The 27,429-nt window shown below is 40.5% G+C and overlaps 1 protein-coding gene across 1 annotated transcript in view; it reads right to left on the bottom strand.

Annotated features, from left to right (window-relative positions):
• The window catches only part of dntt (deoxynucleotidyltransferase, terminal), a 94,311-nt gene that overhangs the window by 47,319 nt on the left and 19,563 nt on the right, over nucleotides 1-27,429 (bottom strand). The window contains exons 4-8 of the mRNA XM_040044770.1: nucleotides 20,243-20,413; nucleotides 16,462-16,533; nucleotides 16,136-16,259; nucleotides 13,429-13,561; nucleotides 3,387-3,489 (exon numbers count right to left, since the gene is read on the bottom strand). Of these exons, the coding sequence (XP_039900704.1) occupies nucleotides 3,387-3,489; nucleotides 13,429-13,561; nucleotides 16,136-16,259; nucleotides 16,462-16,533; nucleotides 20,243-20,413 (603 nt within the window). The remainder of the gene's footprint in view (nucleotides 1-3,386; nucleotides 3,490-13,428; nucleotides 13,562-16,135; nucleotides 16,260-16,461; nucleotides 16,534-20,242; nucleotides 20,414-27,429) is intronic.

The raw sequence follows: 27,429 nt of genomic DNA on the forward strand, positions 1-27,429 counted from the left end.
CACACAAGCATAGGAATAAAGTCAGGGAGAAATGTTCAAATTGGTGCTAAGAATTTGCCCTTTTTTACCCATATTTGAAGATATATACAAGCACCTTTTCTACATCTACGTACTTTCTATCTAACATCCAGACTCTCCTGAACACGCTGGGAGCAACTTGGGTTCAGTATCTTGCTACAAGGATACTTAATCAGCAGCTGATTTGTATGAATTTTATGAATTAGTTGGATGTGGTTTTGGTCAAGGAGGTGAGCCACAACCACTCCCAAGTAATAAATCACAAATAGCTGTGTGTGTGTTGCTGTTTGTGTGTCTGTGTTATCTGCCATACCATGCATTACATATAGGTTTGTATGTGTGATTGTATGTGTTTCTGTGTGTCTGAATGTATCTAACTAGTCTCTATGGAACTTTATGAATCAGAGGTGGATGTCACATATCTGTCATTTGGAGTAGTATTGCATCCTGGTACCTTCATAAAGTCTGCTCCAAACTACCGATTCCCACACACACATGAACATGAATACTATTGCTTCCCCACACACATCACATATGTATAGCCTTTAACTGGCCCATAATCTCTTAACTGTTCCTCAGGCCTGATTCTGGGATCCTTTCATACTCACTGTCCTCACCAAGGCAGTGACCTTATGACCTTAACTGTTGAATCAAATTCTTTCCTCCCATAAAATGTCCTCGTCCTCACTTCCTGCAACTTTCTGCATGCTTTTCCAGTGCATGATTTGCTTACACATCCCAGGCAACAAACTAAGTAGTAAATACATTAAATCAAAATCTGTCTATAAACAACATAAAATACTTCTTCAGATGTTTTTGAACATGCACAATTTTTAAATATATTTTTGTTTCAATTCAAACATGCATAAAAATGATATTCTTCTCAGCAGTAGATGGCACTCTGTCACATGTAGTTTTGGCACCTAAAAATATTGATCCACCCCTAGGTCAAAATTCAAACCCTCTGCTACTCATCATTTAACTGAAGACTGAAATGTTTTATGTCACAAAATAAATAAATAAATTTGAAAAGATTAAGGGACAGTGTAATAAACAAAAATTTGGTTTGTTGCCTGAGGGCAACACCATGCTACACACCATGCCATAGAGGGATAACAGAATTTTAGGAATGTGCAAATTGGTGTGTAAGAAACATATTTTATTCTCAACCTAGATTTTGTGGTGCATCCTTTTTTAATTTAGCAATGTATTGAGCTGCAGTATAACAATGGGCTTAATATGATCTTATGAGAAGCTTGTTTGTTACTCTTACTGTCTATTCTCCATGGTTACGACTGTGGTTATGTTGAACATGGTTGCATTATTTGGTGCACTGATGTTTGTGTGCACCCTAAGCACGGCTCTTTGGGGTTTTTTTCTGTACTTCTTTTTCAGCACTGTTATAGCCTTGAGGGGCTCATCATACCGATTAGGAGAAACCATGCTATAGGCAAAACAAAAATAATACAACCGGCTGCAAAACGCAGAGATTACAATTCAAATCTATTTCCAAAGCAGCACAAAAATTCCTGAATATGTTCACAAGGATGGATGGATGTTCACGTGGTGTTAGAGAATGAGCGAACATGTTGAGTTTTTCAGCACTTTGCCTGCTATGGCCTGCCAATTAAAACAGTCTGATGAGATACACAAATGTAAGCATGAAACAGAACCCACAATATGTGATGTCATTGGGTTTATCAACCACAAACGCATGGTTATTTAAACCAGATTTTGATAATTCATCTACTACCTGACTATTAAAAACTTTAAAAACTTGCAGATATGTTTTAAAAATTGCAACATGGAGGACACAATCCATCCTCATTGCAAAAGCATCAGATGCTGCTGTTTCATAAAATCCACTGACGTTTAGATTTGCAAGATATCCTTTGATGTTTAGTTTTGTTGCTATTTGGCTAGACATCTTGGTAACTACATGGTTCCATTTCATCACTGAAACAAATTGGTTAGCGCTGGGAAAACAGGTGGCTGATGTACTGTTCTTTTACCGTGCGCACTGAAAAATGATGTCAAATGTGCATCAACATATGACAGCAGTCAGTCCTGAGCAGGGATTCAGATGCAGTAACTTGGATACCAACGCAGGTTATTACTGATGACTTTGTCTTAAGAGACTTTTCACGTGATGTCATATGTGCATTGCTTAAGAGTTGTCCAGCGTAGTGGAAGTGATACAGCCACAGAAAACAGACAACATTCACCTTCAAAGTAAAACAAAACATTTTACTTTGAAGGAGTAGTTTCCAAATGTTTGAGCTCTCCTAGCAACCATAGCAATTGCAAGGAAGTTTTCGACAACTGCTTGGGAAATACACATTTTTCCTAACCAGCTAATGGTTGCCAGGAGGTCACTGATTGGTCTCTAGGCCTGCATGACTCAGGCTTTAGCAACTGATTTCACAGCAACTGCCATCAAACTCCAACAACAATTTACCAACGGGGGATAAATGTTTTTCCCTCAAGACCAGTGGTTGCCAGATGGTTGCAGACCAGCCTGTAGGCCTGGGTAGCTCCTTATTCTTTTGACCTTACAGCATCACGCTTCCATCATGGCAGACAGGATAACATGTGGTTAGAAATCACATGACTGCAGAACCTGAACTGAGCTATGAATAGTCTCAGCAATCTAGGTTAAGACTTAATATAAGCATAATTACAGATGTCTGCAATGACGTATGAATCACGCCACCAGAATGTTAAAACAAACAAAAGCCTTCCACATTCTCACATTTCCCACACCGCCGACAGATAGCTGGCTTCAATATCTCTATTACTCAGCATGCAGCAACAACAAGCACTTGTCTCAGCTGTGCCTATCACTGTTTTGGTGCTGCTCTGGAAACACTTGCCTTGTAGTCTGAACTACCGCTAGCACCTTCATGTATTTCCTTGGGAATTTTTGCATTTGTTCATTTTCCCCCCTCAAAGCTAACCTTGCATTGTGCAGTCAATAAAGATGTTTTCTGTATTTGCATGTGCCTCATCACAGTGCAGTGGTGCGAGCTTGCTGTGCCACCATGGCCCAGGATGTAAGGTGGGCTTAATTAAAAAGGGATTGTTTATGAATGCAGGATATAGAAACACAGATGGACACCTAAACCAGTCTCAGTGATTTAACATCAAATGCAAAGCAGTGTTCAAACGTTGCTCTGAACTCCCGCTTATTAAAAATTTAACACACAGGCACTCCACAAACACAGGTTTCAAAAAAAATATTAGCATTGCTTTGTTTAGTCTATTGTTCCTCTCAAGAATATTGGATCTTTGTATTTACTTTAGCCTATAGTGTGTTCATTCAGGATACTAATACTATGCTTTAAGAAAGACCTAAACAACATACTTACTTGCTGTTTTAGTCTATCAATAACGCTGGTGAGAAGACGCTCCTCCTTCCCCAGTTGTGGTGTGGTCACGATAAAGTCTACATCGTGGCCAAAATCCTTCCCCCTGGAGACAAAGACATAGCACAGTTACCCACTCACTGTATCCTGGAAATAATGAAATGAATTACCTTTTAGTCATAGCATTTAACTGATGAAGAGGGAGGGTGGCAGACGGTGCTATTAAAAGAACAGGCCAAGCTAATGGCACTGGCTCTTTTTTTTCATTATTCAAACAAGTAATTTTTTCCCTTCAGTAGCTAAGTGTAAAAACCCTTTTTGTTGCCTCAGCTGTCAGAGCTTTAACTTTCATGAGAATCATCATTTTCTACTTGGATCGGTGTCATAAAGCGGACCCATATGGACCCTGAATAGGCTTGCACAGTGCATTTACTCTGTCAGCACAACTGCACATAAGAGATGTTGCAGTACTGAGTGATTATCAAGTGATTATCTGGCAGAAGAAAAAGCTCTGGACGGAACCGCTGTATGGGCAGAAGATATGTGCACAAAAGGCATATCAAAGCTTCTGTCTGGCTCACTGGATCCATAGGCACTTGAGCAGAGGAGCAAGAAAAGCAAAAGCATCCCCATTATTTAATCAGGAGGAGCAAATGTAGTTTTTTTTTTCCTACCCTACTTTTCTGTCGCTTGAAAAGTAAATTATCATACACTTCTCTGCAGCGTTTTTATTAGAAGCCTATCCTTTTAAGTCACGGCACAGCAGCGAGTTATTCAGACTAATCAGAGGAAACGCGAGAAATATGCAGAAATCTATTGTAGACTTACTGAAATTTATCCCCGTGTACCCCGCTCAGAGGAAACCGTCCTGCTACAGAAGTGAGCGTCACAACATTTGTTTATCAAAATCTTTTGAATGTCAAATAAGCGTGTTGCACTATGCGTAAATCTGTCACACCCAACCACACTAGGGAAGCCTGATCAAACAGTAAGGACTGTCAGGCTGACTGAGTGACCAAATTTAAACATGTGGACCCAAGCAAACACTGGGGTGTTGGCGTCACTGGTCAGTTTGTGTACACTTTGAGCAACTGTTTTTATTTCGATTTAGTTGTTGGCTTCTTCACAATACACATGGTTCGGAGTTAGTACCAAACCCGGGCTTGATGGTGCGAATGCGGCGTGTAGATATTCTTTGGAAATTACAGTCCATATAGTCTAAGGTGCTTGGAAAGAAAAGCATCTGGACTTCTTTAAGTTACTTGAAGACATTTCACATTTCATCTGAGAAGCTTCTTCAGTTCTAAGGTCAAATGATGTTGAGTCCCAGATTTAAGCCCTAAGGGAGTGTCCCCCAAAAGGGACACGGACCCCCTATTGATCCTCTGTCTAATCACACGAGCCAAGGTGTGAAAACGGGTGTAGGTCACAATCAGCCAAGGTTTCGAGTGAACTCACAGTGAAACCTAGCCCCAACCTATCATGGGATTTCCTGAGGTCCATGTCCCTCTTGGGGGTCACTCTCATAGGACTTAAATCTGGAACTCTCCACCATTTGACCCTAGAACTGAAGAAGCTTCTTGGATGAGAGGTGAAACATCTTCAAGCAACTTAAAGAGGTGCTTTTCTTTCCAAGCTCCTTAGACTACAATGACCTGGATGACTGAGAACCTTCACAGACATACAGTCCCATATAGTTTTCTAACTCCCAGCTATAGACTAATTTTCACTTTTTGTAATGGCCAGCAGGGGGTGACGTCAGTGAGAACTGCTGGTTGAGTCCAGCCGTATTGGAACCCTGCTCCTGTGAACTATGAGTCTACAGTCTCAGTTGCTCGTTTCAATTCTTACTAAATATAACAGGATTGAGGCAAAAAGCAGAATTAAGCAGGGTGTGCTTCACTATGCGACTGACACGTCAGTAGACTGTAAGTGTGCATTATCAACCGCAAACAACCTTTGTGAGGTTTCACAATGAGACTAACCAAAGGGTGTTGTCACAGTGGTGGCACCGTTCCCCTTTGACGAAGCCTTGAGTTCTGGCATTTTTCCCATCTCTATATTATAATTTAATTTTTGTTTGTTTGATTGATTTTTGTTAGCAATAACTCACTGTAATATTAAAATCCAATTTAATTTTGGCTAGCAAAAAACTGCCATACAGGACACCGGCCTGTGAAGGGAATCATCTTTCCACGGCAACCTTGTGGCATTTCCAGGGGGCTTTATTATTTTCCCACTTATCAGAGACATAGAGATCAGAGAGCATTTGTTACTCTGATTGCCTGCCTAATCTCCAGGAAACTGTCTCAACTTATTGAACAGGCTATTACTAGGAACCACTAAATTCATATCTTTGGTTATCAAAGCCATACGGTGACCACAGATATGCTGAAGAAAGTTTCGGTTCAAGAATTATTTCAGTTTTAATGTCTTCAGAAATTAGCATCTCCCTCTTTTTTTTGGCTGCTTTTTGCTTTCTAAAACCCGGTTGCCTGTTGTCTGTTTGAGGACCACCCACTGTCCGATTTTCATAATCGAAGCTAAAAAACATTTTCAACAAATTTTCATTATGAGTGAAACTGATTTGATACACACAGCAGGCCTACAGTTTAACACACATAGAGCTTATGTATTATTAGTTACATAAATCGACAGGATAAAAGAAGTGCGTGTACAAAAGTAGGAAGTATATTGCTGCCATTCATCAGACAGAAAGAAGACGTGGGATTATATAAGTTTATGCCTGTTTCTGCTTCTTTCAGAACATAAAATTTTAGTTACTTATATATATATAAAGACAATACTATATATTGGGTATTTTGTTTTGTTATATATATATATATATATATATGTTCTATCTGTCTAACAGCCTTTTCACAATGTATATGGGGAGTGCTGGTCTGCATTAGTATATGAGTAGGTGATAGGTGTCAAAGTAATATCAGAGTGAAAGCCAGGAGCCATAGCTTCCCGGCAGAACTGTGCATCATAATTGGATGATCAATGTTATTCACCTGTAAGTGTTTTTTATGATGTGGCGGTCTGGTTTATGTACTATATTTCTGCATTGAGTATGCTATCTTATTACAGTTATATTACATTTACAATGTACATATGCAGTCATGCACATTATAATACTGATATATTGTTATCATATCCGTTTAATAGAAGGCACTTTGGACTGCCCCGTTATTTCCCAGGGGGCCGCAACAGCGAACAGATCTGCACATTTGATTTGGCACAGATTTTACACCAGATGCCTTTCCTGACATAACCCTCCCATTTATCCGGGCTCGGGACCAGCATGAGCAATATACGCTAGCTTGTGACCCACTCGAACTGGGTTTCATCATATCAATTTAGTAATATTTAATCATATATATCCATTATTATTTAACTTTCAAAACATAAACTGATGGGAATTTACGACTGTCCTTGAAAGGAGGTTTATATCTGTGCTTTGAAGCTCTTGAGAGGAGATCAATTTAGTGGCTGTGGCTGAGGTCCACTCCAGTTCCACCTGCTGATAATGCATTCCTCCTACGAGCAATATATTTATCATCCTCCAGCCAGTTAAGATCAGTCCGTGCTGTGCCAGGGTTTCAGAGGCGCTTCCAGTCAACACAATCACAAAAGCACACCCACGTGTGCCTTACACCACGAGCAGCATCTGTGCTTACAATCATATTCACAGAAGCATATTCACTGCTTTGAGGTTTCCTTTAAAATTCTCAATGACGTATGTGTATCTACCAGTAATGATGCTCTGAGAGTACTTTGGCGTGCTCATTGGCATTCAAGCCAGACGATAATAAAATTAAGCCTTCAAGACAAACGATGAGCTGCTCAGAAGTGTAAATATGACTGCAAATGGGTTTGAATGTACGCCCTGCGATGGACTGGCCCACCTGTCCAAGGGGTTTTCCTTCCTTTCACACAGTGCATCCTGTCACAGGCTGCAGGATAACTCAAAAACAGCAGTCAGACAGAATGATGAAAAGAAACTGTGGGTTTCTGGCGATTATAGTAGCTTGTGTGTGTAGACACAAATACACAGAAACAAACCAGGGCTAAAGTTGTGCCCTCAAATAACAGAAGATACCCCCGACTGTCGTCAAGTTTAGCTCTGGCACTACCTGCCAGAAGGCCTTGCATTATTTCACCCTAATCATTGCCCAACACCCACTCACACACACCTACACACGCACACACAAAAGCTTTTGAAAAAACAACGAGCGAAAAATCCTACATACGTAAGCACCAGTGTCACAGCAAACAACAAAGCAAAGTGACAATGAATGTTGGGGGCGATACAGCTCTAAAGAAGCCTCTGCAGCCGCGAGGCTCGGTGTTTGATCTCTCTTTGCTGCTGCTTGACAGCAGCGAGAGTGAAGAAAGGTGCAGAGGCTGTGAATGGCTTGCGGGAACGCTTCAAAGGTCACTGTGGCTAATTCAGGGAGCAAGGAAGTAATAGAAAACAGCCATTAGAGCTGCAGAAGGCATGATAATGTTAATGGTTAGCATTAGCAGTAGACAGCGTGTACCCCTGTGGCATTTACAGAATGAGCACCTGGTTTACAGGTTCACTCTGCAGCTACGTCTTTGGTAACACTTATTCAATTTGCCTTGTGAGCCTGTTTTATTTTGTATTAAATATCAAAAGCTGTTAAGTGAATTCATTTTAACACTTGTGTTTAGACTTTGCAGTATATACATACACATATATAGGCCTCGATGTGAAGAGTTGGCACTTCTTTAATGAGTTGACTGTTAGGACAGCGCTACTTGAGAATGCATCACAGATTTCCATCTGCTGACTGAGCAACTTTTGCCTACGAAATCTCCCAACACTCAGCTTTAATTGGCAAAGCTGAGATTCCACAACACTTCCAGCTCGTACAGTGCGCTTAAGTTGTTAAGTGAGTCTCGCTGTTAGCCTCTGCTGCGCCGGCAAAACCCACTCGAGTGCACTGCATAAATGTGTGCCGAGAATAGCAAAGAAACCAAAGCGGGAAGGAGACAGAGAGAGATCATCAGCATAAATTGGGTTTACCTCCTATCAGAGCTTAAGAACGACCTAATCTTGTCAAATAGTGGTTTTCCGTGTCTGTGTGTGTGTGTGTGTGTGTGTGTGTTAGGGGATAACATGGGAACTGGTGGTTATTTTAGGGGAAGCGGCATTTACGCTTTTCAGCTCCCTCCCATTTGAGCATCAGTATGTGTCAGGTCAGTGCAGATAATTCAGCAGCAGTCAGCGGAAAGGCGGATGACAGCATGTCGTGCACATTCTTCCAGCATACCAGGGGTTCTCCTTCTTCTTCTTCGTCTCTGCCTTTAGCAGTGCAACTTCAGAGCTCTGTTCCTGTTTAGCATTGGACACCCACTCCTGCTCAGTGGGATGGATGGATGTGAAGATGTGGGTAAAAACTGAAGAATTGATAGGCGTTCGGGCACAGCTGCACGTCGATAAACACCTGGTTTGAATTTAGGCCATCTAGTCTTTTATCGCGTGAGGGAAAATGCTAAATTATTAAGTGTTACTGCACAAAGACAATGAAATACAGATGGTTATTTACAGTTTTGTGTGGACGACAAGACGACACGCATGAATAATACAGATCTGCGAAGTGTTAGGCTATGGGCGTCTGCAGGCTAAGCTCTGCAAAACTTAGGTCACAAAAAAGCCACCAGGCTTTGTTTGTGACTATGCATCATTTTCCCTTCTATCAGCCTTCCCATCCACATTTCTTGCTAACACAGCAGTGCGAGGCGATATTCAGGAAGATACGAAATGAGAACAAGAAAAAGCAGCTAAGTGTGGCCTATTCTTCGTGACCAGATGGCTTGTTTTGCTCTTTCCTCCCCTGCAAGCTGATAATGAGGTTTGTTTTAGAATCACGACACCCCGAACTAAGCCGATAAGGAATACTTATCTCAGCTGTTGTTCAAGGCAAACTGTGCGGTGGGACTCGGCAGCTGTTTGCGGATTTGAGAGGAGACACCAATGCCCCCCCTCATCAGTGTCACTTTGAGTCATATTCCAGACAATTTGATGTCCCTCAGTAGGGACTTGCCTGCCTCATACTGAAATAAACACAGTGTTCCGCTGACACTGCGTGAGCCTTCACATGCAGTTGTGGAAGAAGCTGTATTTTCAAGTGTAATCTATTTTTAATCCTCCCCTCCAACAAAACCGCTTTAAGACTTGTCACCCGCCTTCCACAGCTGTCCTTTCAATAAGGCTAATGTCAGTGGCATCAACAAATCCTCGCCACGCTGTTTCTCTCTGAAGTGGATGACAGCCTGAGTTTATTCCAGCACACGAGTTATTTTGTGAAACTTTTGGGAGTCGTGGTATCTTTTTGTGCATCTTCTGCCGAGATGAAAGATTTGCCAGAGCCGGGTGCAGCTATTTAAGGAGGTATATAGGATATGCACATTTCCATTTTTGACAAGGGGTATCGGCTAGAAAGATGAAGCTAATAAGAGACTCTACACCAGGCTCAAAATTATAGGTAATTAAATCGAGCTTTGACAGGACTTTAGAAGGGAACATTTTCAAATATGTCACCGTGAAACGAGTAAGTGGATTATTAGTGGTACTGCTGGCATCTTAGAAAGCATATGAACTATTTTGGTGTAATAGACCTCATACTGCCTCCCACTGTGTTTAAACCATGTCTGGAGAATCAGCCTTTCAACAAGATAAAGGTAAATTACTTACTTGCTTCCTGATAATGCACAAGTTATCGTTCTTCAATTATAGCGCCGCATGATTCCAATTAGGTCTATCTCGCTCTCTCTCTCTCCAAAGTCTGCACCAAATATGGGGTGAAGTAAATGTGTGTTTCATTTCCCCGAATTTGAAGCCATAAAGGCGCTCTTGCAGGCCCCTTTACACTTTGCAGCAGACTCCTGGCCCATAAATCTTGAGCTGTTCCTCTCCCTCATTCTTGAAGTTAACTATCCATGATGCTCTAATCACCTTCCTCGACTCTCTTACCACATTTCCCCTCTGAGCAGTTATTTACATAATCAGACATCATTCCAGCTGTCATTTAACAATTTGAAGATTGGAGCGGTTTTTTTTTTTTTCCTTGTGGATTTTCACAACATCCTTATTTAGGAAATTTGTGAATCTTTCCCATTTACACATTTGCCCACCCCTCCTGATTTCTTAGGTTGTTCTTGTTTTTTACATATTTGCCACATTTACATGCTTCAGATCATCAATCGAAATTTAATATTAGACAAAGATAACCCGAGTGAACACAAAAAGCAGTTTTTAAATGATGGTTTCATTTGTTTAAATAAAAAGTTATCCAAACTTACCTGGCCCTGTGTGAAAAAGCAGCTGCTCACTAGACCCGACACCTGGTTGCAAGATCCTGGGCAATCAAGTGTTTTTGATAACTAGGGATGAGTCTTTCACATCAGTGTGGAGGAATTTTGGTCTACTATTCTTTTCAGAATTGTTTTAATTCTTCCACCCTGGAGGGTTTAAGATCATGCCAAAAATCAGTCTGATTTAAGTACAGACTTTGACAAGGCCACTCCAAAACCTTCATCTTTTGGTGTGTTTTGGATTATTGTCCTGCTCCATAACCCAAGTGCGCTTGAGCTTCAGGGCATGAACTGATAGTCAGACATTCTCCTTCAGGATTTCCTGGTAGAGAGCAGAAGTTATGGCTCCAGCAATTACAGCAAGTTGTCCTAAAGCAGGAAAACACACTACAACCACGGCTGGTATGATGTTCTTTTTATGAAATGCTGTGTTGGTTTTGTGCCAGATGTAAAGGGACTCAAAACTTCCAGAACGTCCAAAAGGTATTTGGTTTGTCAGTCCACAGAATTTTTTCCCAAAAGATTTTGCTTTGGAAATGTCCCATGCATGCCATTTTACCCAGCGTCTTTCTTTTTGTTGAATCATAAACAATGGCCTTAACTGAAGCAAGAGATGTCTGCAGTGCATTAGATGTTGTTCTGGGTTCTTTTGTGACTTCCTGATTCTTGGAATAATTTTAGTCAGCCCAACACTCCTGGGAAGGTTCAGCACTGTTGCAAGTTTTCTCCATTTGTGAGGCTTACATCGTGGTTCACTGGAGTCCCAAAGCCTGAGAAATAGCTTCGTAACCCTTTACAGACTGATAGATGTCAGTGATTTTGTTTCTTTAGTGGCATGATGGTTTTTTGTTGTTGTTTTTTTAAATCTTTTAACCTACTTCACTTTGTCGGACAGTTTCTGCTTACGTAATTTCTTGATTCAACAGTTCTGGCAATAATCAGGCCTGGGTTTGGGTAGTGAAATTGGACTCAGTTTTTCCCAAAAGAAATGTTGTCAATCACAATTAATTCATAATTTAAGGGGGGGGGTAATCAGAGGGCTAGGTACATTTGGATAGTTTTGTTTTTTATGTAATGTATGTTTTGAGCAGAGAAATAATACCATTTCCTTAATAAAATTAAGTTAAGCCATCCCTAATAAAGTGCCCACTGAGTGTATATATCATATTTTTCACAGGTGATTTTTAATAAAACACTCGTGTGATTCGTGTAGGCAGCAGGTATTTCTTTGATAAAGGTGTCCTTGTCTGCTAGTTTGAGTGTTAAAGGTTACTTTGTATCAACCTCTGATTGGTCTACAAGAACTGCAAATAAAATAGATTTCATTTACAGTCTCAACACTGGTCTAAAAATCCATGAAGGGACATGTGTATGGCCTACAAAATGATTTTAGGGTTTGGCTGTTGATTTACAATTTTTATTTTTTGCAGTGCGCAAAGAAAATGCTCACAGCAAGAGAAATCAAAATGAACAGTGGAGGTGGTTTAAAGGGCTTGAGGTAAGAAACAGATTTCAGGAAAAGCACCATGCTGTCTCTTTGTTTAGACAATTGTGTCATTCTGGAGTTGCAGTCGGCATCTGGTGCTGCAAATATTTCCTCCTAGTATAAAATAGTGAAGTACTCTGATTTCATGCACATTTGCTGCCAAGGATCAGCATGTAAATCGGTGTTGTATATTACAAAGTGTGTTGAATTTGGACTCAGAGCAAAGCCTTAATGCTTTGCTATTTGGCTACACCTGACAAATGTGAGATAATGCCACGATACCGGTCCTGTAGCTAAAGTGACTTTTTTTCCCCGTTATAAAAGTTAGTGTATAGTAATTTTCTACCAAACTCTGACAAACAGAATACAGCAAATGCAGAAAAGGAAAACTTTAATAAGGTTTTAAGGGAGCAGGAATAACTCCAGTAACATGTGATGTTTGCAGCCCAGACACTATTAAAGACCATCAGCAAAGCCGCGGCAGCTCTGTTACCCCTGTAGAGAGGCAAGCGCCCGTCCTTACTGCCAGACTGCTTTTGAATTATTTACCTCACACGCCACTGGTTACGGCTGGATTTTTACAACACCACAGAGCGGAGTGCTCCACACTTACTGAGCCACAAAGCACTGCGCATAACAAAATAAACAAATAAATAAATAAATGAAACAGCACCACAAAGACGTGCCAATGGAGGGAGGCACCGGCTGCGAGCGAACAGTGGCACTCAGCAGGTAGCTTTACAAGCGCACTCACTGTGCACTCTGAGACTGACAAATGTAATGCACTTTAGCATCTTAATGTAAATGCAAAACGTTAGTAACCCGTGCTATCTGGCGTTCTGTTTTACTGTCAAGAACAAAGGCGTGAGATGGGGAATATTCTGCGGTGGTAAATGTCAAATTAATCCGTTTTGTCTAAGAACTCTCGAAAACTGCAAGATGCAATTAGACACCAGCGGCTCTGACGCTTCTACCCAGACACTCACTCTGTGACTTCTATGCTCTGATATCAGATAATAATAACAATAACAGTAATAAGATCCACCTGGGAATCAAGCAGACCTCTTGAGGCTTTGCTAATGTCTTTGCTTTCCCTGTGTATAATATGAACAGAACAATAATGGGGGATGGGGAGGGGCGAGGAAAAACTGAAGGTGCCGTTGTATTTCATCTTCAAATATCAACACTGAAAGGAGGAGACAAGTCTTGTACCTGCGAAAGCCACCTGTCAGTGTGAGTATGGCGTCCGGTGTGATCGCACGGACAGCTTCGTCAATAATGTTCCCCAGGGCTTGGGCCTCTGCTTTACTGACAGCCCTGGAGATGTCTCCATAATGCAGAAAACCTGCAGGGAAAAAGACCACGTGGTTATTAGTCTGGAAGCCAGCCATCAATCATAGCCATTTGCTCCGGGGAACTGGAGAGTCAGAGTGAATTAAAGGTAAGGTAAAAATGGGATGTGTTCTCCTGGCTGATAGAAGACAGCCGCCGGTGTTCGACCGCTGCAGACACAAAACGACTGCAGCGAGCGCAGAAACGGTGCAAAAATTATAATTCGTGGATCAATCGGTATCTCATTGATTTGTATGTTCCTCTGTCTTTGTGCTACATGAAAAGCATTAATTATCCATTTCTTTTTTTGTCCCCCACCGAAGAATGGAGCTTCCCCCAACAATTAATTAGAAAACCTTTAATGATATTTCTGCTTCTAATGAAGTAAATTAAATGGGGTTATTCGTGTTTCTGCTCTTTTTCAAGACTCGTCGAGCACGACGGAGGGTTCAGGGTTCAGACAAATTTTCCACGTCAAAAACTCACACGGTATTTCTCCGCACGGAGTCGACACCGCAGTGTTCCAAGTGATCGATTACGACCAGTTTGATGAAGGTGTCTGTCAGCGCAATACATTATGGGACGGAGTTTGAAAGTGAATGGAAACCTGCGAGCGATGCAGTACAGTGTTTTGAATTACCATCCAGCTACACTCCAAGCAGCAGAAGAAGCAGAGAAATGATGCAGACGAATGAAAAGCTGAATATCAGTATTTTGTTTTTCATATGTGAGAGCACTGTGGGGTATATGTCACTGTCGAAAGCTGATGCTATCTGCATGTCTGGCTGCTTCTGTCTTGGTATATTTCTTCATATTTCTCACTCACGTATTCCTTTCACATTTGATCACATCTGTTTCTTTTATATTTTTTAGAGAGGCACTCCAAACACCTTTAATTCTGTCTGTTTATGGTTTCTTAAGCATGAAGCCTAAGCAAACTTTTTCCTTTAGCACCACAAACAGGTTCACATTTGTGGGTTTCATCTCTGTGGATTGTTATATTTGTTGCGGGCCCTCGATTTTCATCAGGTCATCATTTTAAACTTTACGCCGAGCACTTCGGTTTATGACCGCGGAAATTAATGACGTTCTCATCAGCCTCGGCCGACCTCAGCTCCCACTTGTGAGTGAAGCATCCATCAAATCTGCGTTTCGTAGTCAGAAACTCCTCCGACAAAAATAAACAATGAATTTGAGATTAATGACAACGGCTCACGGAAAATTTGCACGGAGGCTCCGAGTTCATGTCACGGCATGTCGTAGAAGCACACGAGAACAGAGCGCTCCACCTGAACTGAAAAACATCTAAGGCCACACAAACCTGCGCTCTGTATGTTAATTAGCAAATGCTAGCTTTCTAACACAAAGATGGAGATTCACAAGATATTTAATTACCAGGGGACCTCGTGTGATCGCTAATACCAGAAGCATCTAATAATTTGCTCATTTCACAGCTCTTACTAGTACTAGAGGTCAAATAAGTGTATGTTATCTCCTTCATGGAAGCATGGAAAACCTGGATGCTTTATCTGTTTTTTTTTCATCATAAATGAGAGGCCTCATCGTGTGAAGAGCACGGCAAATCCTCACAACATCACACATCTGCGCGCCGTAAAAAAACGTTGTTGTAAATTGCAAAGTGAGCAGCAGGATGGAGCGGTGTCTCCCAGCTGCGTGCTTGCTGATTTTTAAGTGGCATAAAAGAGTTGTTCATCTCAATAATGTGTGACATGCTCTCGGTTGTAATTTCACTCAAAAGCCAAACGAGCCAAACTAGTGGACAGAATAAATATTGAGGGGAGGTGGGGGTATATGCTAAAATTTATGCTGTCGTATACCACAAAGACCAGCCTGGCGACAGTTGCTGGAGGTGAAGTTTAGAACTGTTTAGAACACATCATCTGCGCTTTATGAAAACCAAGACAAGACGAAGCGTCAATCCATGAAGTATTTCACAGGAGAAGTAAAGAATCTGACCTGCTGTTGGAGCTACGAACAAAAGCAGGGTGTCCTTGCATTCAGAATCATCCTCTGTGCATAAATGCATGAAATATCTCACCCTCAGAAAAAGCATCTTTGTAGAATGGCTCAAAAACAACTAATAACTACCACAAATGAAAAATGAATTTTCAGCTTTTGGCCAGTTTGCTTTTCTTTTAGCCTCACAGAGCCACTCTTGTGGCCGTGGGCTGTAAGTTGTTGAAAAAATCTTAGCACCAACTTAATTCGATGGCCCGCTCTGCCGCGACTGAGTGGTGAGACGTCTGCACCACCCTTCAGAGTCACTACTTATTGATTTAGGTTGTTTTTTTTGTAAGAAAAACTCTCCTGTTGTGGTTTTTTTTACAGTAAACTCCCTGCTGATCATATCTCACTTTAGAGAAAACACATTACCGCTAGAGGCTCACATCCTTTGGGAGTAAACAAAAAAAAGGCACAAATAAAGTCCCAAACGACATGCAGCCCCACCCCCCGCAGGGATTTAACAATTAGGCCTTTGAGTCTCTCTTGGAAGCGAGCTCGACTTGAAATTTTTCCTCTATAATTTGTAAAGTGGCGGAGCGAGGATGGTGAGATGTTGATGTACCACTTTGTTGCATCCGGTTGAGATGAATGCCGGGCTCCGCCAGAACGTCACTGAATGAGCGCAGCCCTCTGCGGTACCACTTCTCAGCTGTCTTAGGTCCAACCCCAAACACACTTGTGAACAGCTGGCAGGAAACGAGGTAAGTATGTAATCAAGGAGACATGCTCTGAAATGACAGGTTCTTCTGAGAAGAGGTAAGCATTCAAAGTTTCCAAGAGCTCCGAGTCCTTAAGAGGGAGCAACAGAGCGCATCATTTTCACAGCAAGTTAAAAGCTCCAGAATGGAGAAAGCGAGCCATCGACTGAGTTGTTATTCATCCACTGACCTTTAGTATTTGATACCTTTCATCCGAGAGTATTTTCTCGACTTCAAACGAGCGGCCGTGTTGAAGGATCTCCTGCAAAACACAAAGGCGGATGATATTATCATCAAGGAAAGCAATGTCTGTGTCAGCATCGGCGTGTTTTCCCCTGGGTTCCCCCCCAGCCGGCTATTAACAAATGGGCCCCAAATCGCTGCTTATTTGAGAAACCATCCACTTATATCAGGCGTCCTTATTTCCATTTCTTTTCCTTTCGACAAATAACGACTTTGTTGTTGCGAAACCTGGGATTAATACCTGTTTTATGGCAATCATAAAAAACCCCAAGGTAATGTTTTCCCCCAGATTCTGTTGTTTGCTCCAAAACCGCTTTGTTCTGCATTTAATTGCCTGCGTCTCTCAGCGAGAGTGCCGCCAATTTTGCTGGTCACATTTTAACTGTCTTCATTATGCGAAGGCGTAAAAAGAATCAGGTAGCAGCTATCTGGTTAATATCGGCCAGGGGGAAATGAGCCTGCATGCTTTTGCTCTGGGATAAGTATCCGTGTGCATTTTGAGCTTGTGCATGAATGGATGACAGCCTGTATCGGTGAGCCAGTGAACCTAACATCCACACTGTGAGTACAATGCAGTTTGAAGCAGCCTTCACTGCTCAGTGATGCATCCACCCGTCCACCTCTGCTTTTCAAGCCCCCAGCTAAGGCCAACCTCAAAACGCACGGATAACGCTTCAACACACTCCCCGCTCCGGGAAAGACACACTTCTTTACATGCACGGCTCCTCTCCCTCTCTCACACAAACACACACACACATACAGCAAACACATATACTGACTATTCATCCCCCAACTCTGCCTCAGTGCTCCCAGACTTTCATGTCAGTAGGTTTATATATTTTCCCCACTTTGGATGTTCAGTCAGCAGTGAGCATTTCAGTCGCTGCTGACAGAGTGTCGCTCCGATGTTCACAGGCACATCAAGCGTTTTGTTTTCACTCTGTTTGGTTTCACTTTGTTTTTTGTGTCATGTCATTTTTGGTGTTTTGAGCAGCAAACTGTTCAAAGAGACAACCCCAGCGAAAGGCGTGCGTCTGAATTGTGCAAGGAGAACAAGAAGGAGAGGTCACTTACAGGCAGTCTAATTTGGTCTCCCCGGGACATTTATGCTATTTTGTTTAATGAATCTGACTCGGCGCTGACAGCTTTGACAGATTCGGAAACGCGCTGTGAGTCGCGCAGCGTGTATGTTAGGTTTAACGTGTCAGAGAGAGCCGGGTTGCTGAGCTCACCTTGTTATCCTACAGGGACCTGGCGTTCTCTCAGAGCGAGCATCCACACTTTCCCTGACAACCTGCCATGATTCCTGCCCTGAGCTCGAGTGTAGATGTGGAGATGTAGTGACCCAATAAGACTTTTTTTTTTTGTCTCAGAGACAAAATATATTTGTCTGATACCCATCAACGTGTGCTGCATGTGTGCAGCAAAGTTTTTATTCATATGTCTGTACGTCTTTCTTTCATATATTTCTTGAAGACTGAACTCAGCATTGAGAATCTCCTCCAGAAAGGCTTATGTGTGCAGATGGTTACTGATTCAGCTACATTCTTCTTGCTAGCACAGAGGAAAAAAAACTATTTCTAAGTAATGGAATGTGTCATATACAATAGAGCCAGCCTGTTTAAACTACTTCTGTCACATCAATGCCTCCTTATTTAAAGTGGGCCTATTATATTCATTTTTAACTCCATATTTTTACTCTTGAACTCCACCGCAGACGCTTTGCATGATTCACAGTCCTTATTAAACCTTTGCTGTGACTTGGTGCAGCCTCTCAACAGACATTTTAACTTCCTTTCATCAGCCTTTAAGTTAACTTTTTTCTGATTCGCTGCCCCTCGCAAGCAAATCGTTCGGACAGACGTTGGGTGGGATAAAACAAACTACAGCAGATGAACAGAAAAGACCTGACACGGGACCTGTGAGATCCAACTGGCCCTTCAGCTGATCCAGCTACTGTTCACTGAAGCCTCACCAGAAATGGTGATCTTAAGGAAGGGAAACAGGCTGAAAAGGCTGAGGGATGTGACATCACACAAGCAGTGGAATGGCAATTGTTGGCAACAGGTCTTATGGAGGAATTCAAATTAGATTTTCTTTGCATTTCAGACTGTAGGTTTGGAGATCACAGTTTTAAATAGATCTATATAGCAATATTATCACTTTGACCTTCAATTCAATCTATTGACCTTGAAGGAGAGGTCAAGTCATAGTGATATTAAATCTTTTATATTTATACAGTACTTTCTACATGTTGACAATACACACCACACTGCAAGAATCATAGTTATAAGGCTTTTTGTCCATTTCAAACCACTAAACCATTAAGTTGACTTTGAAGACCTTGGTGGGCATAGCCAGATTTAATAGATTGTAAACATGACACCACTACACACCACTACAAAGTTTGACCTGAATTCATTCCTAACTTTTCAAGCTATCGTGTTTACAGACAGAATGACACGCACGTACGTAGGTAATGAGGAGTGGCTTTTGCCAGGTTTTGTATTTGTCCATCTCTTGATGTGGTGTGTCTTTTTTTCTTAATGTGAATTTTAATCTAATGAAGCTGGAGAAGTTCATTCGTTGGAAACTATTTCCAGCAGCACATTAATAAAGATAGTGATTTATCGAACGGGTCCTCATCAATCGGCACTGAAATTACACCCCCTCCCCGTTATGTGCTGCATCTTACTTTATTTTATTTTGATTTATTTCAGAGCCTGGTGTTTACAGAGGTGACATTTGGTAAAACATTAATTTTACAGTAATGTAATGTCAAACCCCAAAACACGTCCATGTATTGAATTTATGGCAAACTACTCAACCTGGAAAGTTTGCAATTAGGGAAAAGAAATGCCGACGCTTTCGTCCTCATCATCAGTGAGCTGATGTCGCTTCACGCTCACAAGGACTTAGTGATCACATGTGTGTTATACAGTTCAAATGCTTAGAGCCTAACTACTGTCAATCCCCCACACACAGGTCCGCGGGGATATTGTCAATATGTAAACAGTCTATTGGCCACGCAGAGGGTTGGTCACGGTCTTGTTCACTGCAATAAATTCTTGGGTTTTTTCTTGCCTTCCTTTGCAGAGGAGCAAAAAATACGAGTAGTAATAGTTGTGCCAGAAAACATATGGTATTTGAAGTGAAATCATTTGAGGCCGTTGCCAACATGCGCTACTCAATTAGGTGTTTTAAACAAATGGCTTTATTGATCCCTTATTTGCTATTGCAAAGGATCAATCAGTGTCAATATTTTACGCTGGTGTTAGTTAATTCTGTCACTTCATATCACATAAGCATAAATATTAATAATGGCCATTGGTTTCGAGTGCTTTAGCTCATAAATCACATGCTGCGTGTTTCGAATCATCGCCGACGTCTTCCAAGCGTGTTTCCAAAATACTAAACTGTATCTTCATGGCAGCAAATTATTTTAGATCATTGCACAACTGTATAAATAGGGTCCGGGAAGTTGCGTGAGTTATGGTTTGCACACCTAATCTGAAAGCTTTGATTTTGCGACGTTGCATTCAAAAGACGTGTTGTCAGAAAATCCAACCCAGACGATAAAATGAGGGCAACAGTTTCAGTTTTCAGGGCATTAGACATTTCTTTATATTACGTTTTTAAGTGACACATGACACCAGAACCAAAATACAGAGGGAAAATGCATTGGCTATTAACTGGACTGCTGTGGATTAAGTGAAACTGGGCCTTACCTCTATGACACACATAGAGTGTTCCCCCAGGCAGGGCAGGTCTTCTGTGACCCGTAAATTCTGCACCGTCCAGGGCAGACTCTTCAGCACAGATGCAGCCCTCCTGAAGGCCAAGCACGGACCCTCCATGTTATTGAATTCATGGCTCTCTGCCAGCACTTCAAATGCATCCTGCAGGTGAAGGAATAATTAAGAAAGCAGATCTTATGCACACCTAAAGGATGTAGATTAAAAAGCATAACAAGGCAAAATTGTTGCAAATAAAGGAAGAGAAAACTGGGAAGAAAAAGAGAAGCCAAGTAAAAATATGTCAGGTGTGCATTCACATGCGAGATGCATTGACCCGTAGAAGGAAACCAGACAAAGAGAGAGGTTTCCTCCCCCCACCCTCTATCAGTACTGGCTGTCTCTGCTCCTGTCCCTGTCACCGTCCCTGTACAGTAGAAACCTGCTGCATGTTGTTTTTCTTCTAGATGACTGGACAGAGACATTAGAGGCTGGCAAACACCAGACAGGAGCCTGTTATTTTCCACTTGTTTACCACAGCCTCCCATGGGGCAAGCCACAGACTTTCTCTGTACAAAGGCAGGATTTTTGGACCCTGGATTGACAGAAAGGAAGAATCTACCACATTTACAGCTCTCTAATTTTGAAATCAGAAGCTGCTTTAATCATTATTTCATCATTAAAAATCAAATTGATCAAGAGGCTATGAGTGTTTTTCATCTTGTTGTCTTTTTTTTTTGGTTTTTTACTCATGAGGATTGTTCGCAGACACAGGAAACAAGGCTGACGCAGGCACGTGCATAAATGATGGGTAAATATACTGTACATGTTCAAGTTTGCCATATCCACTTTAAAGACAGACAAACTATTAACAGCTGTTTTAAAAAAAATCAGGTAATTGTTTAAGGAACAACAGTACTCTAATGCCATAATTGGCCACTTTGTACGACAGAAACCGAGCACAGTTCAGTTTTGCACCCTTAATTATACAGAACCAAAACAACTCTGTTCCCAGCACTTTTCTGACATTTTATCAACAAGCTGTTTATTGTTTTTCCAGGAAAAATGCTCAAATTAACTGATAGAAAAAGTAATAACTGCCCTATATGATTTCATAAAAGTAAAATACACTACCTGGTCACTTTATTAGGAAATCTTAATCATCTTGCTACAGTTACAGAGACGTTAATTTCATTTCATTTCATTTCATTTATTTATTTATTTCACACTTGGTACAACAGATCAAACAAACCAACCACACTTTCTATCAATAAAGCACTACAACCATGTGTGAAAAGGAGCAGCAAGAAGAAAATATTCTTAACGTTAATGAAACAATTACTGACGAGAGTGAAGGGGTAGCACTTTAAAATAATGCCACACACTATTGAGCATTAGTATGTGCTTAACTCATCATTTGTTTATCATTACTCATCCATAATAGTGCATTTATAGATACAGTTATTTTTATCCATCTGTTCCTATAGTTACACCATATACAGCTATCAGTGCTATTACATCACTGCTAGTAATAATCATAATCATAGTCATTATATCTGTATTTATAAACGGTGTGTCATTAACAAGCCTCACTTCTCTTTCCCATCACCCCCCAACCAGTGGCTGCAGATGTCTGACTCTTCGTGACTCTTGGTGCTGTTCGAGATCTCTTCCTGTACCATTTCATGTACCTTGAGGGAAATGTTTTGAATTGGCACTACATAAAGAAAGCAAAAGTGAAACGAAACAGATCTTCCAAATACTGCTGTGCAACATATAATTTACTTAAAACTAATAGGGTGCCTCGTCTGACTGTAGCAATAGTACTTAAGCTCATGCGTGTGCTTTAAGAAATTTTTTTTTTGTGGCATCTTAACTCAAAAAGCTTAGAACGTGGTTAATAAATGGCCACATGGTGGTACAGTCATTGCTAAATCCCAAATAGCCATTCATTATTATTATTAGTATTATTTATATTATAGTGGGTTTTTTTAAAAAAGGGAAAGAAAAGGTGGAAAAGGAAAAATACACTTGATCTACATCAGTCACACTCAAGATTTAAGCCTTTAATTAACATTAACAGAATGACGAGAGAGAGAAAAGAGCTCATGAAACAAGTGTCACACTTTCTAATATTGGAGTATACTGGCACGCAGCAGTACATTTGGCACCATGTTCAGCTGGACCGCTTCACAGTTTGAAGTGATGGGCTACCGTTGCGGAACCAAGCGGAGGAAAACATGTCACCACAGGAAAGTTGGACCATCATCATTATTGCAGTCATTCATTAGCTAAAACAAGCAATGCTGTTGTGTGGGTTATGATAAAACATGTCAAAAGACTCAGAGATGCAGCAGGTTTGTAGTGAGGAATGAAAAGAGCAGCAGGTGGGACTGGACTCAAAATACTGTGTGTGAATTACTCTTCTTTTAAATATGCATCTCTTTTTCTGAAAAAATAAGATAAGTTTATTGAAGCAACATGGCATTATTCTTTAAAGCACCGTGTGCTTTAAAGATGCTCAAAAAGGCATCATGTAACTTGTCTAGAATGACAAGGAAACATTATTTGATGCAATTATCACGATTAACTCATTTATAGAAGCAGAAGATACAAAATAGAAATGTGTTGCTGCATGGAAGTCCTCTGAGTATTCTTCCTGCCAAAACCCCAAAGCATGTGCTACTAAATCATATAAATGTGATAATTGCCTTGTTTAAAGAAAAATGTTTAGTTTTTCAGCTCATCCCTGTTCTGTCACTATTTTACTGTGCATACCTCCAAAAACAATGCCTTGCTCACTAACTCAAGTGCTGTGTTTTGATATCAAGTCATTGTCTATCTATCGACAGTAATGCAAAACTGAGACAATGTGCAAATCTGCTACCTGTACAAAAAAAGCTTTTATTATATGTCACAGCATGCATTTCCAGCTGCATGTACAAAGGGCAAATCGAATGACTTGAATGAACTGATGCACACTGTGAGTGAAACTGGAGTGCTCAATTAAATTTGTCCATTTGAGTACTCTCTTCGCCACAGCAAGGGCCAGGTTCACGTGATTAAAGTGGCACATTTTTTGACAGACAGTGCCCTGTAGTTTTGAATTCATTTATCACCAAGTGACTCGCACATTTGTAAAGAGTCAAATATGAGAAAGAAGTTCAATTCCAGATATCTTAGACCAATTACTCTATAAAGCGAGCAAGGTTGTTAGAAATTGCAATATTTAACTGGTAAAGAGCCATTCAGTCGCCAACAAGTAATCTGACTCACTGCTACTAAATTCAGTATTACATTACAGTCACAATTATGTTATTACTTTAGTTACAAATTGTCTTCAGTTATCTGCATGAGAAAGTAGGAAGGTGGACATCAAATTGTATGTTTAGATAAAAATAATGAATGGCTTGTAACAGTATAGTTGGGACAATATGTAATGTAGCATTTATAATTTGGCTAACTCTTGCAAAGCTGTTTTCTATGTAAAACAGGTTTCAAAAGAAGGATGCATGCAGACACCATGCCATTCACAGAGGAATATTCTATTCAGTACATTCACACGTGGAGTTTTTTTACTTTGTTTTTCATTCTAAGCACATTGTTTTTTTCTAATTTCTCACGCATCCATCTGATATGCATCTTAAAAAACACAAAAAAATATCTGTGTCTTTTGGAATCATTCTTTTTACTGACCTGTGCACTATCAACAACACTTCTGAGTGCTGTGAAGAGGTGTGTAGTGTAATAAAAGGACCACAGATGCTTCTGTTTTCCTTTTTTTATGCACTCCCATAAATTTATCCTTTCATATTTCATTGTTCAATTCAGAATTAATTAGAAGCTTTTAACTGGGTTATTTTAGGTTAGTTTTTCATATTACACTAACTCTAATGTGTTGCGATACTACCATTTATGTGGTGCATGAATCAATAATGTTTAAGAATAATAATAAAAGCCGATGCCGCTTTAATATCATATAGCCTATCCATCTTCCACCCACCACCCCCCCTCCAAGGACAGATATTGAAAAGTAAGGAATTTGAAATCCTAGACCTGAACTTTAATGCAGCTCAGTGTTATCAGAGCTCAGGGCAGACCTTCATTTCCTCTCCTCTAGTCAAGGCGCTATCTGAGGTCAATGCATCACCCGCAGTTCTGTGCAGACATGCAGCATCAGGTCAGTGAGCAGCAAGACTTTAGCCCAGCTCACCCAGGAGGCGCAGTGACCCGTTTACTGCAGCACATGGAAAAAGAATGACCCTTTACAGCACACAAACACACACACACATGAGGCTAGGTTCTCCTCACAGCATGCGACAAATTGGAAAAGCAAGCTTGTTACTGGATAGGTGAAAGGGCACATTGGTATTGTGCAAGTGTTTAGTGAGAAGGATGTGTTACTAGCAGTTTAAGGAGATGTGTGTGGAACAGTGCTCTGAGGCTACCCGAATCTGACTTGACATAAAATCCACAGGGTAAACTTCAGATTATCCAAAGTGTAAACAAAAGTTAGAAAAGACTCTTCCTTCATTTCATCATCGAATGAAAAGCAGGGAGGATTCAAAGAAAGCTTTCAAACATCTCGAAGGAATTTTGCATCAAAAAGTGATCAATAATTGTCGGAAAAATGTACACGACTTAAATCAGAAAATATTTAGCAGCTAAAGAGCCAAATATTTCCAAATATTTAGTTGGTGGAGACCAAAACAGAGCTAAAAACAAAGAGGGTACTTTTCTGTATTTGTGCCTCTGTACACCACCACTTCAAACAATCAATATGTGACTGGAGTGTAGACTTACAGCTTTAACTCAAAGGCTCCCTTAGGTTCTCTTCTTATTTCTTGACAAATTCAGCTGATTTTTGAGCAAACTTTTGCGGGTGGAATGGTTGTATAGCACACATTTTTATTGTCTTGAAAAAACAAAAATTGGGTCTACATGTTTGAATTTATTGTTCACATGAAGTCAAAAGTACATTCAGGTTTAAATATACACGTACACTCATTTAAATCTTCTGACAAGTGGTGCTGAAGATTCCACAGTGTCTCATAATTTGACACAGCCAAGACCTATTAACTTCTGGTAAGTCACCATGATTGACTGCAAGTGGAAGATTCTCTTTGCTAGAATAAAAAGGATTTATTTAAAATAACTCCCTGGACCGACGTACACAAAGAGTAAGGTCAAGAAAAGTGATGATCTATAAAGGACAATTGTAGATTTATATAAGTAAGGAAGATCTTATGAAGCTATTTCTGAACAACTGCAGATACCAAAGTCATCAGCTCAAACATTTGTATATAAGTAAAAGTTATAAGTTGTTTAATTGTTTAACCACCTTTCCCAGGTCTGGAAGAAGATCCAAATTGTCACCCTCAGACGAGAGGAAATTGGGTAGAATGTTGAGGAACAGCCCAGGGACTACTAAGTCTCAAACCAGTCATGAACTGGAAACGGCTGAAATACCTGCATCCCTGTCCACAGCGAATTGAGCTTTAGCTCACCATAGACCAGTGGTTCCCAAACTTTTTTTACTAGGCCCCCCTTTGTATTACAAGAAAAATGTTTGCAACATCAACATCAACCAATTTAAATAAACTTTACCAATTTCGCCAAGAAGAATGGTCAAATATCCCACCAGATTAATGCCAGAAGCTTGTTAATGGCTGCCAAAAGTATCTGATCGAGGTGCAACTCTCTAAGGGACATTTAACTAAATATTGGTGGAGATGTATGTATATATTTGAGCTTGAAAATGGTTCTCAGGGCCCTGAATCATTTACTTCTTTTTCTCTAATTGCACTAAATGACTTAACCACAGTAATAGGCAAGATGAAACCCTCATCACGCTCATTAGAGAAATTACCTCCCTTCGGGACTTTCAATAGCATTGGTCCATTATTGTTGCTGTCTATTATTAACAGTTCCCTGAAGCAAGGCTGTGTTTCCTTCAATATTAAACATGCTGAGGTAAATCCTTTACTAAAGAAATGTAATCTTGATCCCTGCGCTATTGGTAATTTTCACCATATTTTGTAATTTCCATTTGTCTGCAAATTATTGTAAAAAATTGTAGAAAGTCAATTCAGAGCCTTATTATACAGATTGGAGATTTTGTATCCATTTTTTCTGGTTTTCAAAAGCAGTACTTCATTGAGACTATTCTTTTGAAGGTCTATAACATTCATCATATATCATTTGACTTGACCTCAGCACAGTCTTTGATACTGTTGACCATGCGATTTTACTAAACAGGGTTAAAGTTGGCTGGTATGTGACTTTCCATTAGACTGTTTTCCTTCATGTGTATCTGATAGGACTTTCTCTCTTAGGATAAACAAGTTCTTCTCTGACTTTGCCTCCATAATATGTGGAGTTCCACAAGGTTCAGTCCTGGGACCCTTATTATTTTCTTTCTACATTTTTCATTTGGCATTATTCAGTGTTTTTCTTCATTCACATTCACATTCACTTGTATATGTCTTTAAGCTTCACCAGCTGGATAGGTTGTCTACCTGAGTCCACTGTTTACCCGAATTAGGAACTGGCTCCCTGTCTTAAACACCAACAAAACTGAGACAATGATCCTGAATTTTTATCCTAAAATCAGTCAGGATCTTGCTTCTTTTTCATGCAACTGCTATGTCCAGCATTTGAGATATTAGCATAATATTTGATTGGCGTTGATTCACATGTAAAATCTACTTCTCTCTTTCCTTCATGCAAGGAACTCGAGAAAGTTATTTGTGCATCTGTGTTATCGTGTTTATATTACTGTAGTGTTCAGTTAAACAATCTCTTTTAGCCCTTTTTCATTAGTACCTAGTTTCCATTAGATCTGCTCGAAGAATCTCGATGGGGCTTGACTCGTTTTCCATTACACTTAATGTGCGAGGGGTTGTTATAGCAATGCAGCTGAATGTCTTTGTTTTTCTATGTGACACGAACACCACAACATAGGAAGACATCATGGCGATGGTATACCTGCTGCTTGGTGTATGGCTTTTTGTCAGACTCGGGGATCACGGTGTTGTTTTTGTGCAGCCATTTCTCTTGTTTCCACATTTCAAAAATGTTGCTTTGATTTTTGTAAAGGAGATACTCTAGTGTAGCCACTGACTTGCCAATTGGTGTTATGCAGTCTGCTGACATCACATTTTCGGTTCATCTTGGAACTC

Source organism: Simochromis diagramma, unplaced genomic scaffold, assembly GCF_900408965.1.
Source record: "Simochromis diagramma unplaced genomic scaffold, fSimDia1.1 OVJJ01000486.1, whole genome shotgun sequence".
NCBI lineage: Eukaryota > Metazoa > Chordata > Actinopteri > Cichliformes > Cichlidae > Simochromis > Simochromis diagramma.